At 32.2% G+C, this 20,835-nt stretch overlaps 1 protein-coding gene across 5 annotated transcripts in view; it reads left to right on the top strand.

Annotated features, from left to right (window-relative positions):
* hig (locomotion-related protein hikaru genki) overlaps positions 1 to 20,227 on the top strand; it is a 32,233-nt gene extending 12,006 nt beyond the window's left edge. For 2 of the 5 annotated variants that reach the window (XM_075308983.1, XM_075308984.1), the window contains exons 4-10: positions 432 to 656; positions 2,019 to 2,116; positions 2,564 to 2,629; positions 3,406 to 3,742; positions 3,843 to 4,325; positions 9,727 to 9,909; positions 17,151 to 20,227. In XM_075308983.1, the coding sequence (XP_075165098.1) occupies positions 432 to 656; positions 2,019 to 2,116; positions 2,564 to 2,629; positions 3,406 to 3,742; positions 3,843 to 4,325; positions 9,727 to 9,909; positions 17,151 to 17,365 (1,607 nt within the window). In that variant the 3' untranslated portion in view covers positions 17,366 to 20,227. Of the gene's footprint in view, positions 1 to 431; positions 657 to 2,018; positions 2,117 to 2,563; positions 2,630 to 3,405; positions 3,743 to 3,842; positions 4,326 to 9,726; positions 9,918 to 10,546; positions 11,079 to 17,150 lie in introns of those variants that run through there. The other 3 variants (XM_075308986.1, XM_075308985.1, XM_075308987.1) reach the window with 3 other exon arrangements.
* Positions 20,228 to 20,835: the final 608 nt, after the last annotated feature.

Here is a 20,835-nt window from a genome sequence, read left to right as displayed (position 1 = left end):
AAGGGTTGATTTTTTTCTGTTTGCGGCAGAGTATTCGAGCTTTTGATTTCAAAGAGAAATTTCAACTCTTCAATCATCGGACGCATTGAACGCATGGTATGTAATTCTACCTTTAATTTCTACACACACAAAAATTCTGATTCAATCACGAAATTAATTGATCCAATTAATTTTTTAATTGAAATGTCATCAATCACAGAAATGATAGTATCACTTAAAAAATTAATTGAAAGTCAATTAAAATATTAATCGATCCTATTAAACAATTCATTGATTCTACTAATATTTGTGATTGATTTTTGTTTCAATTAAAAAATTTGTTGAATCAATTAAATTTTTAATTGAATATTTAACAATTAAGACGTTCATTTTAAAAAAAATTTCGTGAATTTTTTCTGTGTACATTAATTTTCACATATAATTCAATGCAGGAATTTTCGACGAGGATGGTGGCTATTCTCCAGTACACCCTGATGAAGGGGAATCGGATGAAGAAGACGAAGAGGAAGAAGAAATTGATATTCAGCAGCAATTCACCGAAGTATCGGAAATCCGTTTCCCTGGTGAAATTGGACCTTTGGGTGATCGTCGATTGTGCAAAATACGGTGTGTCAAAGGCAAATGGGTTGGTCCATTGTGTGCCACAAACGAGGAGGGTAAGTGAATGTTTCGATCATCACAAAAAACGACAAAACATCACTCACACACCTCTTATTCACTAATAACAACAACACCATCCACTGCACTCCGCATCCTTATGAATATGAAAATATATTGAACGCAAATGGGTGTTATGGAACTACTACCATCGTTCAACTAATTATACATCATGTTAGAAAAAATACCAAAAAAATTAGCATGTTTTTCTTCTTCTTGTTCGAGTATTTGTACAACCACTATTGTAGTATCTTAATTAATCGAGTTATTCGTGTATATTAGAACAAAAACATACCTACATACATACTCATACATGTATACAATTATATTTACTTCTGATTAAAAAACGAACATGTGAATGAAACTGTAAACGCACAAAATTTATAATTCATATAATAACACCATGAAATTACTAACCGAGCGCTGTTCCATACTATAGATCACAATTACTCCAACAGGAACATTTTGGAATGAAATTCAAAATTTCTAATCGCAAAGTGCAACTTTTTGTTTAATATATAAAATCATTGTCTTGTTACGCTGGTGCTATTCCGGAAGTCCTGCTTTATCTCTCATTTAGAGTTGATCGAAAATAACTTAATTATATGCTCACAGAAAATTATGTTGCTAGATTTTAGAAGTTCGATTAGAACAAATCATACTTTATTTTAGCTGAAACAATCGAAAAAGTAGCCATTTATTGCCACATCTATGTCTGAATGCTACCCAAAAGGTGGATGAGTTGGGCTTAATATACATATTTCTTTGGAAACAAAAAAGTTATTGTTTGTTGTCAAAAAAGCAGCAGAAAAGTAGGTGTAACTTTATTTTGAGTTATGTCCTTATCTACGCTTTTGTTTGGCGCAAATATGTAATGTTTTATAATCTATTATTGTTTCAAAAATTGTTTTGTATGTTTCAAAATAATCACTTACTTCAAAACCGCACCGGTCAAAATTAATTGATTAATTTATCAGCGATAATTTGTGTTCAGAAAATTAGCAATCGATGTTTTATATTAAAAGCACAACCTTTTTATTTGCGAAGTTATGGAAATTTTGAATTTCACATAATGAATTCTATTCCGTCAGTGATGGAAAAGCTCAGTTCGTAATGTCGATGTGTCTTAGTTAGTTACGATAATCAATCTTTGTAACTTTGATAGATAATCCATTAGATTATAGAGCTGTTTGTTCGAAATAAAATATTAATAAAATGTCTTGAGATCAAAACTACAAGCACTAGTTTTTAAATTGAATTTTTCGTCGATTTTGACTGAAAAATACCAAATTTTTATTTTATCTACAAACCAAAAATCAACCAATCAACAACCGACAATCGCTCCACACTCTCTCGATCAGACGAAAATGGAAATGTGAAATTTCAGCCGTTGTACAAGTCTTGCCACGTCCAAAGAATTCCACCTCACTTACTATTGAGTTATCGTAACATCTCCGTGGTAAGTTTCCAGTCTTGAAAACAGAAAAAGATCCAATATTTTAAGTTTTAATTAATTTTGAGCACATCACGAAACACAAACTTAAATAGCCACATGCTGGCTGGATAAAATTCACCAAACTACCAACTTTCACACAACCACCACTCATTACTTAAAAGAAGCAGTTCATTTCTTTCCTTGCAACAATCAAATGTAATGTGTAAAATGTAGCCACTTTTTGGTTAGCCACAACCAAATAAAATAGTTGTTTAGCAAAGCCATCGCAATTTCATTGAACTTTGTTTTGAAAAGCGTTTGTAGCGTTCGTTTGCTCGTTCCTTTTTCGTACTATATCTTCTATTAAAAATTTACAACTGGCAACAAAATCGAAAGAAAATATTTTAAAAATATTTGTATTTATTTCTTTTTTTTTTTGCTTTTTCTTTCTATTTTTGGAATTTTTTTCAGACCATAATCTACCGTTCTCGTCGTAATCGTACGTCTAAGTCGAACTTTATTTCCAATACACAAATTGTGAGTCAAATTTAAAGGCCTTTTCAAAATGTTTGTTGCATTTGAAATGAGTCCATTGAAAATAGAGAATTTTACTCGCTTTTTATTTTAACACTAGTATCGTAGATCTTTATATACAAAAAAAAAGAAAAACAACAAACAAACGAAACAAATTTTACATACTTGGTATACGGTTGTGTTGATTTTTTCTCTTAAACCTTATCACACAACCAATCGCTATGGTTGACAATATGAGTTAAACTTAATAGTGTTGCAAGCCGCGGTAATAGATCGGCTTGAAATATTTTCACCCTTACTCCTTTTTATAATATTTTGTAAGTTCACCCTAACTGCATTTGCTAAATTCAACACAATTTTTGTGAGATTAGGGATTACAACAGTAAACATGTAGCCGAGAACTGAGAACTAAATAAAAGAGCACGCTTAGTTAGAACACACCATGAGCTAACATTTCTACACCCCACCCACTAATCCACCCACACCACTATACACACAACTCACAAATGTTTGTTTGGCATATACTTCTTTCTTTTGTCTGCTGTCAGTTGCTTCAATTCAAAGTGATGTGTTTTTTATCTCGCTCTCTTTTTCTATAACATCCTCGGCTGTATGTATCTCTCTCTTTCTCAATTTTGTTTGTTAATAACTGATATATGATAAATTTTTACGCACGTATTACATAAAAAAACTAACTAAATTCTATAAATACTGACGCCCCGAATACTTTTCGATTCGACTGCGAATGTGATTGGTGTATGAATGACTGTGAAACTAAGAATGTGGGATGGGATCTACCTCATGGACATTCGCTGCAAGCCAGATGTAAAGATTTGGGTATGTACAAGCTGCTGGGAGAATCGAGAGTCTTGTGTTCGAATGGTTTATGGGCACCACGCATGCCATCGTGTGTACCCACAACATTGCTTACAAATTTTTCGGACGATAGTGCTCCGTCCATAAAGTACCGAATACTAAACGGTTCGGGGTCTTTTGAACCATCTGGAGTGCTGGCTGTTTTGCCACACAGTACAATTTATCTGGACTGTATGTACCCTCGAGTGAGAGGTATTCCGGAATGGACTTGGACAAGTTGGTATATGCAATACCAAACGGGTATGTATATCTATATTTATGAGAACGTGTGTTGAATTTGAGGTCACGGGCTGCAAATGTATATTTCTTTGGCTTTATATGAATTCTTACTATTTCACAGGATGGAACAACGAGGATAAAAATCTCCGATATCGGCTCACCATTAAGGATATTGAACAAAATGACGCCGGGACATTCACATGCACATCCCCCAGGGGGTTAACTAACAGTATTAGCATTGCTGTGGCCTACGCGACATGCCCGCAGATTCCACAACCGGCGCCTCCGCTCTCCTTACGTTTAGAAGGCAATAAGCTTGGCCAAAGGGCCATGTATCGCTGTCCACCCGGCTTTAGAGTGGACGGCACTGTTAATGCCACTTGTTTAGCTTCCGGTAATTGGTCATCGCCCCCTCCAAGTTGTCAAGCAGTACAGTGTCCACGTTTGACTTTAGATGATCCACATTTAAGTTTAGTGGAATTAAATACATCTGCGTGGGGGCGGGCGGTGTTCAAATGCCAGTGGGGTTTCAAATTGACCGGTCCACCGGGTTTGGAATGTGATCCGACGGGCGTGTGGAGTGGCCCAGTTCCAAGGTGTAAAGGTATGTCCCCCTATCTATCGATACTATATGTCCCACATACTCTTATACCCGTATAGATTATAACATATTACCAAATTAATGTGTATATATCTCATACATTAAAGGTCCAAAATTAACAGACATTCTACAGGAGTTTTCGATGAAAGTTATTTCATTTCATACAAAAATAAATGCATTAAAATTAAGCCAAAGAAATTTGTTAATTTACATACCGAAACTTGACCATTTAAAAAAAAATAGATTCTATAGTCGAAGAACACATATAGCTATGAAGTTGTAAATTGAAATTGGAGTATTAGTGCGTACTTTGTGTGTGGGAAAGTAATAAACATGAAAAATCTGGATTTTTTTTCACTTAATTATTTTTGTTATATTTCAAGTGTTGGTTGTCCGCGGTGGATGTATTTTTAGTATAATGTGTATTAGAGGTGTGCGTGTGACACGAAATTTTCGGTTCGTGAGTATGCGTGAATAAAATTTCTGCAAAATCACGCTCACGAAAAAATCAATATTTAATTCATACTCGTATGTAAACTGAAATTAATTTAGCTCTCGAACTATATTCTATTTTTGAATTTTGTTACCTTTGTTGATTTTCGTTTGGAAAATGTCGTGAGTCTCGTGAATTTGTCGTGAATTGTGCGTGAGTGTGAGTCTTTAAAAGTAGTTCGTGCGTGAGCGTGCGTGAGTACTGGTTTTCATTTCGTGAATGTGCGTGAGTGGGATTGGCTACCACACGTATCGTGCGTGAATAACATTTTGCTTCGTGAATGTGCGTGAGTGAAATTTCAGTCACGCGCACACCTCTAATGTGTATCAACTCCACCACTAACGCCAATCGTTTAAATGGTCTGATTCGTTTACATAGTTTTTTCCAAAACAGTTGCGACACTAATGGGACATAAAGTGGGGAGCAAAACCGAGTGCATGTTTTCACTTTTTGCAATCTTTATTAAATAGAAAATGTCTAGTAAGGCCCATAGAGATTTGGTCTTTGATGACTGTAAATAAATTAAATGGTCAGATGAAACAAAACTAAACCGTTTTTAATCTGATGCAATAGAACATTACTGGTAACGACCTCCGAACATTACTGGTAGTGACCTGTTCATGACAAAGTCTCCAAAAACAACACATCGCACAAACCATAAAATATAGAGGGGGAAGCTTCATAGTATGGGGATGGTGGTTAGTGATAAGGAATCATGAAAAACGGAGACTACCTTGATATTGTGCAATCAAATTTGCCTGAGTTTGTGGATCAAGTTGTATTTCAAAAAGACGGCAAACCCAAGCATACTTACAAAATGGTAAGAAAATGGTTGTCGGAGCATAGTTCTCAAATGCGCAAAAGGCTACGACAAAGCCCCGATTTCAATCCCATTGAGAATTTATGGTCTCTGGTTAAAAGGTGCTTCAGATTAAACCAAAGAGCACCAAAAAATAGCGATGAGATATAGAGCCAAGTTCAGCAAAATTAGTCGGATATTCCAAAAGAAATAATAAAAAACTTAGTAGAAGTATGTCAAGATGAGTTAAAACCATAATTAGAAATAAAGGACTATAGGCTAAATACTAAGATATTTGATTTTAATCGGGTATGTTCTGGGTTTCACATGAAAGACTTGCGGGGAATTGTTCCCGTAGGGGTTGTTCTGCATGCAACTTTTCACCTCACAGATGGGAGAACTTTGCACGGACATTTTTTTTAGTGGAATCTTTTATATTTGCAAAACGAAGGATTTAAAACCAAAGTGAATCATTTATTTTAAATTTTTCATATGTTTTCTATATACTTCATAAATATTGGGTAATAAAATAACATGAAAGCCATTTAAAAACAAGAATTAAAAATATACCACAAATTGTTCAAGATTCCCCTCTCACATGTTGCAAAAAAAAATGGTGGTTGCTTAAAAACAGCTGATTTTATGCATGTTCGAAACGACAGTGTTGCAAGATTTTGAGAAAACGCATTGAAACTTTTGTAATTGAAAATATGTGTGTTAATGCTTTTTAGATTACAACGAAGTATGTATGAATATGATAATGCTTAAATTTTAAAAACACATTTTTGAACCAGATAAACACATTTTTGAACCAGATAAGACAAATTAAAAAAATATTTTTGATCACAGATTTGCTATAAATGATGGGGCAACATAACTTCTGCAAAGCGCCGCACGCAAGAGTCAGTCAATTATAATAAACTGCGTTAGGAGTTGTCGCCGTCGAGAGAAAAAATGTATGCTTCACAAAATTATTTGTTTTTATTTATTTATAGAAGCATAAAATACAAAATAATACGCATTTTTCGAATTTAAAGGACGATGAAAATTCATAAATTACATTTGCAATAGATTTTAGTGCGAATATCAATATTTTTTTCCAAAGGCGTTAAATGTTTTGCGTGCAGTCCTAGTTCCTCAAATTTGGAGCTTGACTCTGAACTCTTACAATAGTAAACAAAAGAACGATTTAATAATTTTTATAAGTATTTTACAATCCAGTAGTTTTTCTTTAGATTGCAGAACATGAGTTTCTTCGTATTTCCCTAACATTTTACCACAAACTTAAAAATAAAAGAATTGTGCCACATATTTGATTATATGTTTACATTTTTCTCTGCAAAACATATGATATGACTATGACTTTTCGGCAAGCGATTTCGAAAAATCTTGTTTCACGGGAAACCAAGAACAACCAAAAATTTTTGGGGGGAAATCAAAGTGGATGGTGAAACCTTTTTGAAGGGAAATCCAGAACATACCCGAATGTATTATGCATAAAGTGCAAAACTGGATTCAGACTTACTTATATTTTATTTTAATAAATGCATTAGTATAGGTATAAAATTTATCAGGAAATAAAATATAAATGAAATAAATTTTGTAGCAATTGGATTCAATAGACGGTTTTTGTTAAGCAAATAAAGCATACTCCTAAGTGGTCAACATATAATCGGTTTTGCTCCACACTGCATGTGTCACATTCATCGTCTAGAGTAAAAAAAATGCTCGACCAACACAATGTGGGGAATGTATGGATACCAAAAAAAACTTAAAGTCTTCATGGCTTATAGGAAAAATAACAACTTTTTAATAATAAATTTAGGTTTGAGAGCCAACTTACATACAGGGCTCAAAACCATGCACGCATGGTCATGCATACTTGCTAAGTCGGGTAGTATTTTAATGAAATTTTGTGACTATATATTTACCTTTGAAGACGAATGTCCCATGAAATTTCTCGTAGAAGGAAATATTTTTTTTACATTTTGACGACACTGCGTAAATAGGTGTATTTTGAATATGAAAAGCCGTAATATAACAAAATTTGTTTACATATATTTTCTCTATTGACTGATGTCTTCTGATGCAAATGGGAAATGTAAATCCCTTGTACTATGGATGGGCATGGTGACGTATGAGTTTTATCAAAGGGAAAATTAAATTATTCATACGCACCCTGGGGTATTTGGACTCTAAAGCGTGTATTAATTCATTTGCGATTTGTTTAGTTTTAAAATTGCGTTATCGCGCTGAAACAGTATTTGTTCGCTTTTACTTTTATTTAATAATTTATTTTAAAAGAAATAAACTTCTTCAATTGTTGCTTTGAAGCATTCCCCACTAAGTTGTAATAAAATTTGCCAAAAAAGGCTATGAATTTATTCTGATTTTACAGATTTATTTTCGATTTTAGCGGCTAACTGGAACTTAATACCTACCTTTAGGATTGAATACATGTTACCCGTTGAAAGGAGACATAAATAGCTTAGCAGCAGTGTGCTGTTGTTGTTTTCACTTTTTGTCTCTTTTTCTTTGTTTCGCCATAAAAGTAATCAAAAAATATAAAAGAAAATCAAGTAAAAAGTTGGGAGTTTTGTTTTTTGAGCCGCCTTTCTTTCGATGTCTTAAAATTTACATAGTAATTCTAGTTTTTGTTGACAAACCCAATATGGAAAAATGATCAATTTACTCACATATTTTTCATTGGATTTACTTTGTGCGTTCGTTTTGATCGTGACATTTCTATTTGTTTTCTGTTTTTGTTGTTGTTATTATAATACAGTTTTGTGATGTTGCTGCACTCAAAAAGTTACTTTGGATTTAAAGATGGATCCCTTGAGGATTTTCATGTTTTCATGATATTCATGTAAAAAAGAATTCAAGTTTAAAAATCCAAATAATAACAGATATTTCAAAGCAAAAATCTTTTCTTCATTTCAAAAAATTAAAAAACACAATATATTGTTTTACTTTGTTGCATTACATATCAGCCACCCAGATTATATATGGGAGTTATATATAACATATAACAAAACAGCTTGTTTAAAATTTCGGAAACATTAGTTCAGTAATATGCGATATAAATTCAAATCGGGCGATTATATACGGGCGCTATATATAAATACGATCCGAAATACGAAAATTGGCAGAGATAATACCACCATTAACATAAGCAAACTTTTTGCCAAATTTCATGTAAATCGTTAAGAAAGTGTGACACGTTACGATGAGTAGTAGTACTGGGGTAACCTGACTATATTTTATATATAATATTATCGAAGATCAAATAGTACATTTGGGCACACTTCCGAGGCGAACATATACAATTTCACGGCCAAATTGTGTGGCTAATAAAATGCAGCATTGTTTGGCTAATGACGTCTCAAAGAAAACATATTTTTCCATAGCATAGGCCAAGAAATTCATAGAAGTCTCAAGTCAATTCACAGCGTTGGTGTTTGTATGCTCATCTTCTAAGGTGAAAAATAATTTGTCTTTAAATTGTTTTGTTTTCTTTCTTCTTTTGAAAAAAAAAACAACACATTTTATAAAAGAATATACAATTCTGTACATCCACACATTTTCTAATAATCGAAATATTTGTGCTGCGATTCTTCTTCTTCAAAATCATTGTCAATCGACTTGAAACGTCTATAAATTTCTATGATTATAGTTTTGTAGGAAAGAAATTCATCTCACCTGTTGAATATTTTATACCCAATTACAAAAAATAGTTTGCTAAAATGTTCTGAACTTGGATAAAAAAGATTTTTATGCTAACATTTTCAAGGGATTTATTGTCTATTAGATTGTTTAGACTAAAGAAATTCGATTTTATTTAATTTAAAGCAATATAGTATATTTTTCATAGTTAAAATAAAATTTCAGTGCCCCTATCACAGTTTGTTTCTCGATGGGGGGTAAAATTTAGCTTCGCTTATAGACATAGTAATGTGTGTTCATAGGGACAACCGAGCTTATATTTACAGTTTTTGTGTTTAACATATCCCCGAAATATATCTAGTGTTAGAAAGTACTACTTACTATGTTCTTTCAAAATAGGGACACTATATTCAAACTATTAAACGCTATGCAAATTTATTTTGCAGCCATACAGTGCCCAACACCAGTGGCCCCCCTGAATGGACGTATTGGAGGCACGAATGTTAACCAAAGGCGTCTCATCGTTGGAGCTTTAATCACTTTCAGTTGCAATGAAGGTCATACTCTAGTCGGCGAACCCAGCATAATTTGTACTGAAAGTGGTTTGTGGTCCCATCCACCTCCGTTTTGTAAGTAGAATGAATCTGTTCACGACTGCATGTAGTATGCATATATACATACATACATGGTATATCGTCGCCCGTAATGTGAGTGAGCTGACACCTACATCCGAGCATTCAACACCAGCCCTCAATCCTGTCAAAATTTAAATAAAAAAACGAATTGGCGATCAACATAAGGGAAAGGTGATTTTAGATAAATTCGCGACGCGATACAAGCTAAATCTTTTTGGAAACAAATATCATCTCATCAGAGCATTGAAAGCTGCATCCGGAAGTGCAAAACTAGTTTTATATGTATGTATATATGTATGTGTTAATATGAACTACACATCCACAAATACTCGCATACAAATGTACACGGACATTAGCATAATCTTAACATGACGATCATGACATGATCCATGACGTTTCTGCACTATATTTTATTCAACAGTTCATAGTCAAGCTCAATGTCCAGTGTTGTATCAATGCATAGCCACATTTACCACTTTTCTCATTTAACACTGAAAATAAAAAAAAAAATACTGTCTCCTTTTATGATGAAATGTTTAAAACAGCTAATATATTTTTATTGCAAAACTAATTTCTTTAATGTAAAATGTTCTTTCCATGCACATACAAATGCAAAACAATCCGCTAACAGGCTCCAAGCCGAACAACGTTTAATTCGCAGCATACTAGAAAGCTACCAAGTACAGACTGCTGTTCCTCTTTTCTTCGACAAAAATAATTATCTATCAGCAAATGCATGCAAATACATTTACAGAAAGTTTCAAATAGTGGAATCGAATATTTGGGATTGATAAGGATTAGATGTTACTCCTATGTATTATTTGCTTAATAATTGAAGAAAGTTCTGCTCTCGGATAGTCTACAAGTAACAGGAATGCATCATACTGGAAATGCCATAATATGCAAATCAAGTGCAATCAATACAGTCAACAGTTATTTAAACGAATTATTTTGACCTTGAATTAAAACCACTTTCTTCTTAAATAACAAAGATTCAATTTAATTGGCTTAAAACAAGAGTAAAACTACACTGTCGTTTATATCCATCCCAATGTATTTTATTTCTATTTGAATGTGGAATAACCATAATTAAATAATGACGACTTTGTGATCTGAGCTAAAATAGAAATTATGTTCTTTAAATGTCAACAATTTAAATCCCATTTATTTTGTGGTACAAAAATATATTATAGACATCTATATATTTCGAATCGGGGTAGTAGGTTAGAGGTGGGACGTGAGTGATATTTTACTCACCATGGAAAATGTTTTACTCACGCACAATATTTATGGTAGGACTAACGATCGCGCACACTCGATCATTTCTATTCAAACACGGAAATGTTGTGGCTCACGGAAAGTGTCCTGACTCACGAAAATTCTCCCTTTTGAGTCGTGAGTTACGTTTGAAATATATTTCTTGAGAATGTGTAAATGCATGTTCATCGGCGATAATAGTGGAGCTAGGCTTGAAGACCTCGCACACATTTCCAACATTTTTGCTCATGCACACTCACGAGCTGATTATCTTCGTGACTCATACTCATGCACGACGATATAAATTTCAAAGGGAAAATGTAGATTTTGAAACATCCCACACCCTTCCAAACCCATGCAATCCTGGTGTTGGCGCACTATCAACAGCAAAATGACGCACTATCAACAGCAAAATATTGATAACCAAGTTCGTATGCTAACAAATTGATACCGTTGAGCTAATTATTGTTTTTAAATTTTGATACCGAAATTTGTAAGGGAAAATGATATCGAAATGGTGGAGGTATTGTTTATAGGTCCATTATCGTAATAGACTGAATAGTCTAACTGAGCCTGAAATAAATCGATGGGTCCATTAAGTACAATGCAATACAATTCACAATTTAAATCTGTAAACTGTTCCAAATCTTAGTATTGGTGTTTCGGCCAGCACATCTCATCACGGAATTGCCTCGATGAGTTTTTATAAAGTTACGTTTCCTCCATTTACGATGTGGTACAAAAGTAAAGTGAATATTAATTCTTAAATTAACTTACAAGCAAGTATTTATTATGTTATCATGCTAAATTTAAATGTAAAGGGTGATTTTTAGCTATTATCTTTTTGGCAACACTGGTTTAAACAGCTGACACCCGTTTCGTTATAAACGAATTATTGAATTTAATTATAAAAATGCGCTCTTGGAAAGTTGGCCAAATATCCACATTTGACATTCATAGAAAAAGTTGCAAAAACAGCTATCAGTTTCAGCTTTTTTTAGTTTTTGCAATTGGTGGTCTAAGGAACAAACACCCGTAACATGGTTACGCTTCAAAATGTATCCCAAATGATTTTCTAGAAACAAGCATAGGTTTTTGTGCCTATTCTCAAAAACTACAAAGTGGGTTCGGTAAACATTTTGTTTGTTCTTATGCTTAAATTAAATATATCAGACATTTTGTCTAGACATATTCTTTATACATTGTTTTGGTTGATATAGAATAGTTCGTCCCTAAATTATGTTGTTTTTTGTTCATTCAAGCCAAAATATATTTTTGAGGCTAGCGAGTTCATAATCAGTTTTGCCAGTATTGGGGATTTTCCCCAAATCGGGGATATTTTTTCGTGGATGGGGACAAAATTTTTGAGTTGGGGATTTGGGGATTTGGTGGGGAATTTCCACAAATTTGGGGATTTTTGTGGGGAATTTTCGATATTTGTTCAGTATACGAGTAATTATCACAGTAAGAACTATGGTTTATGAAATTCTTTACATGCTTAAAAAAAGGCTTAAAGAAGTACAGAGATTCTCAAAAATATAAAAAAAACTTTCCTCCTCTTTATTCCACGGAATTTATTTGGGTGGTCCAAGAGCTTCTTTACAATTTACTCTTTTTCCTAAGAAATTTTTTACTATTGTGAAATTATTTCGTAAGGACTCATATGCGTACATCACTGATTTTGAACATGTATCCCATATCCCGCACATACAGAGTAGAGTTCATATCGGACAGCAACGCATTTTGATCGATAAGTCAATTTTATTTCTTGACTATATGTTGACCGAACTCCCATTTTTATTTCTCGAGCGAGGATTTGCATAAGATGACTCGATGACTCTTTATACCAATAATTAACTCTGATGGGGGCTGGTATCGGATGATATTTTGAGCACCCGTCTCCTGGCTTTGTGTTTTGAAATCTTCATTCAATTGCACATTTTTGTTTTATTTAATTTTTTTTAATTTTGTACGGATTTTCTACAGCAGAGTCTATTCGTTTACTTTTTTTTCAAAAAACTTGCCAACAAATTCTTGGGGATTTTTATGGGGATTTTTAAATTAAATTGGGGATTTTTGGGGATAAAAGCGATCCATTTTGGGGACAAGAGCTCGGAAAATACTGGCAACACTGTTCATAATATACCCATAGACAAATTAGAAGAAGACGCAGTCTTGTCATTGCAAAACTGAAGCACCAGAGGACTCTGCCAACAAAATATCATAAAGTTTGCGTCGACGTGTCTCTCAAATGTACTGCCGTTTGCTTCGGAAAATATCATAACATTTGTGTTTTTCATAAATTTCTGAATTAAAAACCACAAAAGCAATACCAAAACGATTATAGAAAATTAAAATAAAACGTATGTGTATGTTAAAGCAAATATTTATTATGGTTTTATGTGAATATTGCTGATTTAATTTATTCCTGGGCAGAGCTGCCTTGGAAAAAATTGACAAATAAAAAATTTTTTCTCATAGCCCTCTACACCTTGACATTTGTTTTCTCTTTATAAGAGCACAATGCTTAATCTTGTTATACTCAATTATCTTTGATATACCAAACAGAGTTTTATATTCTAGCTAACTGCTTTCCCTTTTGCAGTAGTTTGTTTTGATCAGTTTAAGCAGATTCACTCAAAATTATTTGAGTGATATAAAAGTTGTTTCCAATATGGTTATTACTTTTTGAATAATTTCCAGGCAAATTTCGAAAATATTAAATTTGGAATCCGGTGTATGCATTACAAAATTTGATGTAATTAATAGCGATAATAAAATTGTATTACTATAGTTTAATTTTATGTAGCACACAATCTTTTTTGTTTGCACAAACTATTAAAAAAAATATTTTAATATACAACTAAAAAAATATTAAAACAATGTATGTAAGGAAAGACTACAACAGCTTATTTGTGAACGGACTACGGCCTACGCTGACATTCACTATAAATATATTAATAAACAAATTTCGACGTATCTTCTGGATAATTCCCTTACCACATTCCTTGTTATGCAACTTTTACACTTGTTATTTATGATTTAAAAAAGAAGTCTTTCAAATAATAATTTAATTGTAAATCTATATAAGCTTTGAATTTTTTTTATGTATACGGGTCCCTTTAAAACTTTGATCATATTTTAGGAGGAAAATAATATAATTGAGCATATTTTCTATACTACACACTACACGGACGAAAAAGACTGTTTTTCATATGTTTGGATGTGAAAAGAGAGACCTAGAGAGCTGCAAGTAATGGATGTAACCAATTGGCGCCCTAAAAAAAAAGAAAATTTTAATTTTAATTAAAAAAACAATTTCATTAAAAATTTTTAACTACCAGTGTATGCCCTAAGGTGAAACATAATATGTTTGAACAATACAAACAAATATTTTGTTTAGACCAATCCTGAAAATATATATGCTTGAAGCAAAATTACCTTCTTAATTGATTTAGTTTCGTAAGTTTGATTAAAACATTTATTGTTTGAAATAAATTTTTTATTAAAAATTAAAAAATTTCCATCACTTGTTTTAGTCTTCCGAGTTTGATTAAAAAGTTAATTGTAACAATTATTTTTTTAATTAAAAATTTAGAAATGTTCAATAATTTACTTTATTAACTTGATGTTTCTATCTTGATTAAAAAGTTAATTTTATAATTTATTTATTAATTGAAAAAAAATTCAATCATTTTTTTAATTAAAAATATTTTGGTGAGTTTAACTAAACTGAATAACAAACGCCGAATACACGCCGATATCACATAAATAAAAAACATTTACTTAAAATACGAGAAATATTTACTTAAAATACGAATTTAGAAAATCTTTCCGCTTCATTTGTACAAAATGATTTACACTGTTTTAGTTCATTTAACGTACTCAAGAATTGATTAAAGGCAAAGAAACTTTCTCAAAACATAATAATACACTAAAATTAATTTAAAATGGCGTTAGTTCCCTAGAGGGTTCACTTTTTTGAGTGATAGTACGGATTCACCTCTACAACGGTAAGATCTTAAAGGAAGGTTTATTTTTAATATCTTGGAGGACGCAATTTACCATTTCACTATAACATCAACTATTTATCTATTTATTTTCAAATTAAGCATTAAATGGTTGCTATAACCAATATGAAACATGTTTTACCTCGACGTATTGTAACGTAATACAAAGAATTCTATGGTTTTTTTTTATATAAAACATATTTTTTTTATAAAGATATTTAGGAAATCATAATGAATTTGAGAAAATCTGTAAATATACAAAATACAACACAGGACGTTGATCTTGACTATTTGATTCAAGCGATGTATATAACAATATAGTTTCAGACTCCAACAGTATCTGTAAATACGACGCATCAGCTTAGATAAACAATGCGGTATAAAATTAAACAAATGTTCATAAATAAGTACAAAAATATCCATATACGCAGAGAAGGAATATAATCACCTCAAACATGTTTAAAGAGCAAAATCTTATTTTTGGATTGGGAACATGGAACATTTTTGTCCTAAAAATGTTGTTCTTCCGCCAAATCAGATACATAATTTCCGAAAAAATAACATGTTTGCGACAAACATGTTATCTTGAAACATGGTTGAAGTGATCATAGTCCTTTCCTGGGTGTATCTCCAGAAATTTAAAACATTACCGGAAATTGTCACCATTTGGTAATAATTTCACTGTGTGCTCTAGAAAATAATTCTATAATTTTTCCCCTCTTGGAAAATTGTCATTCCTTTCGAGCCATTTTGCTATAATCAGCCAAACCCGTGTGGACTCAAATTCGTCCTGAAGCAATTCGTCCATGTTTTTATTTTATTTTCTCTACCAAAACTGGGAACAATCGTAACGTTAGAAGGACCCCAATATTTGTTCTGTAAGGGAAATCCTGAAAAAACATGAAACTTGTCATGAATTGATTAAAGTCTTCGAGGGAAAAATCCGATAATCTACTCGGAGCTATAATTGGCATGATTTGCAACATTTGGGGGTTCACTGATTATCGATTTAAGAGCCAATACTTGGCAATATAAACTGGGGGACTGCAGAAAGTAAACATAAAAAACGCAAGGCCGATTGATGTCAATGCGATAAAAAAGATAAAGTAATGAGCGCTGAAACCAAATATGGAAGCGGAAGGTGACAGAGACCATGAGAACTCAAACATGTAATATAGAGTTTAGGGCACATTGGAGTCAAATAGTCACAGAAAACAAATTCAATGTGTCAACCAATTTTTGTACAAACGGAACTATTCGGATATATCTACTCTCAGAATATAACCACCCGAATAAAAGTTGAGAGATCTAATTTAATTACGATGGAATTGGATCTGATCAGGTCTCAAAATGGGCCCAGACCTAATGTCTTAGATATCAATATATCTGTCCCTGTATATAGTTGTATCTTGTCATATATATCCAATTCTATCTCATCATATCTGGTATGTGTGCTTAGATGTAAAGGGCCAATTAGATCTCCCAATTTTTACACGGGCAACAAAAAATTTTAATCTGTATCTCGGATAACTATACGAAAAGTTTCATTTGTTTGTTGGGACAACTAAATAAATAAAAAATACAATCTTTTATAACATACAGTTATTGACTGCCCCGACGAAACTGATTAGTATGTGTTATTATATTAGGTTTCGGGTTCAGGTTATGAATTTAATGTAAATGTGACCATTTTACACACAAAAATAATATTTTACATGGAATGGAAAAAATTCGCTTCCAACGAGTTTTATATGTCGTAAAAGAGCCCTATTGCCAAGAATAACAAATACATTTCGTCATTTTATTGCAGAGAATAGAGTTTGGTTTATAAACAAAATATATAGAATAATCGCAACTTTAGACCTAACGAACTTTCCAGTGTTTCGTGTACAGACAACATGATTTTCTTTTCGATCCGTCTATTGTAAAATATTTGTTATGTTTTAATTAATTTCTGATTTGATATAGGTATCTCAGTGTGTCCATATCCTGGTGATCCTCCAAACGGGTTTTTGGCTCCATTGAAGTTTAACTACGAATCTGGCGACTATATAAGCGTTCAGTGTCGACCGGGATATATTCAAATTAGTGAAAATGGTGGACCACCTGAGCGTCCCAAATGTCAGGCGGATGGCAATTGGTCGAGCCGAGTACCAATATGCCGTAGTTATGAAGAAGTGTAGCTGATGCAAATTGCAGTTCTGATGGATTTTCGATCATTATTGTTTATACTACAGTATATATTTTCCAAATCAGTTTCTAATCTTAGTCTTAGTAGTTTAATGTAATACACCACATAAAAGCAGGTATATTCAGTTTTGGACACAGTAACTCCAAACCAATAATGCACATTTGAAAATACATGTTTTCAAAAAATCTCATTAAGCTTTGGACGATAAGGGTCCAACGAATGAGAGTTGGATTTCTTTTTATACTGGAAATTTATCCTTTACCAATGCCATTTTAAAGTAGATATGTTTGTTCGCACACTTTTCCAATAAGAAAGATTCATTCAACACTTGCAAGAAAGCTTGAATGGGGTTTACTATCTTTGCTCAGTCAGAAAAGTATGCGAACATCAATCATTAAAAATTTGCCAAGCAGAGTATTTCAATCGTCCCTAAAGGCCGGTATGCACCTCTAGCGAAAAATTTCATTCCCATAAGAAATGCATTGCTATTTATGCTAACGAAATTTTCGGTAGCGTTCAATTTCGTAAGTTGGTACGCACCTCTAATGAAAATAACAGGGTTGTCAAAAGCATATTTTGGCAGCAAACATTTAATTTATTACAATCATTGTGTGCGTAAAAGTTTTAAAAGGTCTGTAAATAATAAACAATTTATTTGAGGAATATTTGGAACATATATTAACAATTTTTAAAAGCGATTAGCTGGTTTACAATTTGTGTACACATCCCTGTTTTTTGTTGTAGACTTAAATAAATTGTTGCTACCGAAAATTTCGCTAGAGGTGCATACCGGCCTTAAATAGATTTACTAGACTCTTGACGTTGATGACAAAAAAAGCTACATGACCCAGTGGATAGCGTGTTTGCTTACAAACTGTATTGAAAAATTATAAAATCGAATATATCATTCTATATTGTTTGCATTGCAGAAGCATGTGCTGAAAAGTATCACATGGAACTGAGAAAAATATGATAGATTCAATTATCCAAACTATTCCAAAAATAATTCGATGGAATGTGTCACTTTAATTTCACAGAGCCTAGATTTAAAGCTAGAAAACTTCCTAAAAATTCCTTTATTTGAAAGAAGCCGCATCTTTGGCTCGGAATACGAAAATCATTAGGGGCGGGAAGAGAAGGGTAAAAATCTTCGAACCAAAGTAACCTCAAAATGAAGAGAACAGTGTTTCATATAGCGTGACTTCGGTATAAAGTATTTTATTTATGTCGAAATAAAACTTCTGTAACGAAAGAACAACGTTGGTGTACCCGTTTTTTAACCATTTTATTTGAGTGTACAATCTACATTTAAATGATAACGTTGAAGGGGTTTGTATGAATTCGTTATATATTCTTTTTTTTAAATAACTAAATAAAGAAAGATAACCATGAAAACTATATGATTCCACAGTGAATTACTATCTGAGTATATTTGCATAATTTCACCTTTACTTTTTAGTTTTAGTGAATTTCTTATTTTTTTTTGTTTGGGTTCATCCCTATCTACTACTACTACCTATTACGTCCGGTTTCCGCAATGAAAATCAAATGAAATTCGCCGTTACATTTTTGAAAAGTTTGTAGTACCGATCTTTTAGCGAGCCATTTTGTTCACATAAGATGTGTATATCCTGTAAGAAGACAAACATTGTTTAGATTATCATATATTAGGATTTATGTGATCGCAAAGAAAATGGTAAATACAATACGTTTGCGCATATACTTTGCATAAACATTTAACAAAATTTTCCCAAACGCTTTTTAATATTAATAGTCGCTATTATTTAAACGTTGGCTAAGAATTATTGACTGGACGTATGCATTTCTTCAAAGATATGTTCGTACATTTGTCGCACATAATCAAGACATTTCTCCAAGTATGCTTTTTACGACGATTACTGCTATTTCTGAAATTGTTAATAGTAATGCTTCTACAAAGTATGTAATTTGTTGAAAATAGTTGCTGTTTCACGCTGGATGAAATGTGTATATTAAAATAGCAAAAAATTGTTAGCCGAAACAGCAGGAGTACGTTGGTTCTTTTTACTTATAAAGAATGCTTTTCCTTTTTCAGCAATCAAAAGCTACTGAAGCAACTAACTTTTTGCTGTTGTTATTGACTTAATCTTATATATTATCACCATGTTTGTCTTCGTTGAAACTGCTAAATAGAACGATCATGAATCATTCAAAAAAAACTTGAAGGGAATAATTCAGAAGATTTTTTTACAGGAATTATTTCCAACGAACAGTAGTATTTTTGTCACTGTTCTTTTTAAGCAATTAACCTTAAATTAATTGAACATTGAAATTAAAAATGCACCCATACTCTTAAAGGAAGGGTAACCTAGAACACATGTTTTTTTCTGCCGTGCATGGTCTTTCCTTACATCAGGTCGCGCACTAGCCAGTACAATCAATCTTGCCGCGTTTGCCAGGTCGAATTTTGATAAAGTGTCGTTTCGCATTTAACAATAGCTATTTAATAAACAAACTTTTACTTTTTTCCGTCACTGTTTTTCTACTAAAAGTAAATCAAACTAATTATTATATTGCCTTGTGGTTAATATATTATCTCGTAAAATCTACATGTAAATAATTGTTAAGAAAGTAAATTGTCGCTATTAATTATTAAATTCAATATATTGAGAATGTAAAAATATTTAAGTCCATAATTATATAAAAATTTGTAATTACTAATGTAATAATAACATAACATGTGAAAAAATGTATGAAACAATAGAATATCATAGTTCACTTATATAGCTAAATTAAATTGCTGTATCATTGTATTATATGTATTAGAAACACGTATAAAAGTTTTAAAAATAAATACATATTTTTGACTTCAAAACATATTTTTGTTTTATTGGAAATTTGAACATCATGAACGTATTGAAAATAATGGGACCTAAAAGCCAGCTTTCGGCCCTTTTGTCTACAAACTTCCAAAGACACCAAAAATTACAAACTGTTTTTTAATGTTCGAAGTTTTTTATAGGTCCAATGTGTATTTCTCTCATTAGATAGACTGGAGGGAAATTATAATTTTTTCGGATCAGCAGAAAATTTCAAGAAAAATACTGACTACTTGACAGTATGTATGTTGCTCCAAAATAGTAGATTGTCGCCCATGTTCTCCATTTCGATTTAGCTCATTTAGAGAACATTCCGATTGTAAAGGTGTTCTTTAATCCGAATTAGAGCAAAATTTCTCTAAATACTTTAGAGTAAACATAAGTAACCTAACCAATTAGAATGTCGTTATACTATAAAATACTCATCCAACATAGTATTAAAAATTATGTATTTTTAAAATAGAATATGTTTCCTTACTATTTTGAGCACTAAATACATGAGTGTAAATATAATTTTTGATGGTAAATATAATTTTGAACATAAATTCAACTTGACTTGAAATAGTTCATCTTCAATACATCTTCAAATTGTTTGCGAATTACG

This window comes from Haematobia irritans, chromosome 5 (genome assembly GCF_050003625.1).
Source record: "Haematobia irritans isolate KBUSLIRL chromosome 5, ASM5000362v1, whole genome shotgun sequence".
NCBI classification, from domain to species: Eukaryota; Metazoa; Arthropoda; class Insecta; order Diptera; family Muscidae; genus Haematobia; species Haematobia irritans.
The sequence above is the reverse complement of the archived record's forward strand: the minus strand, read 5'-3'. Positions and strand labels throughout refer to the sequence as shown.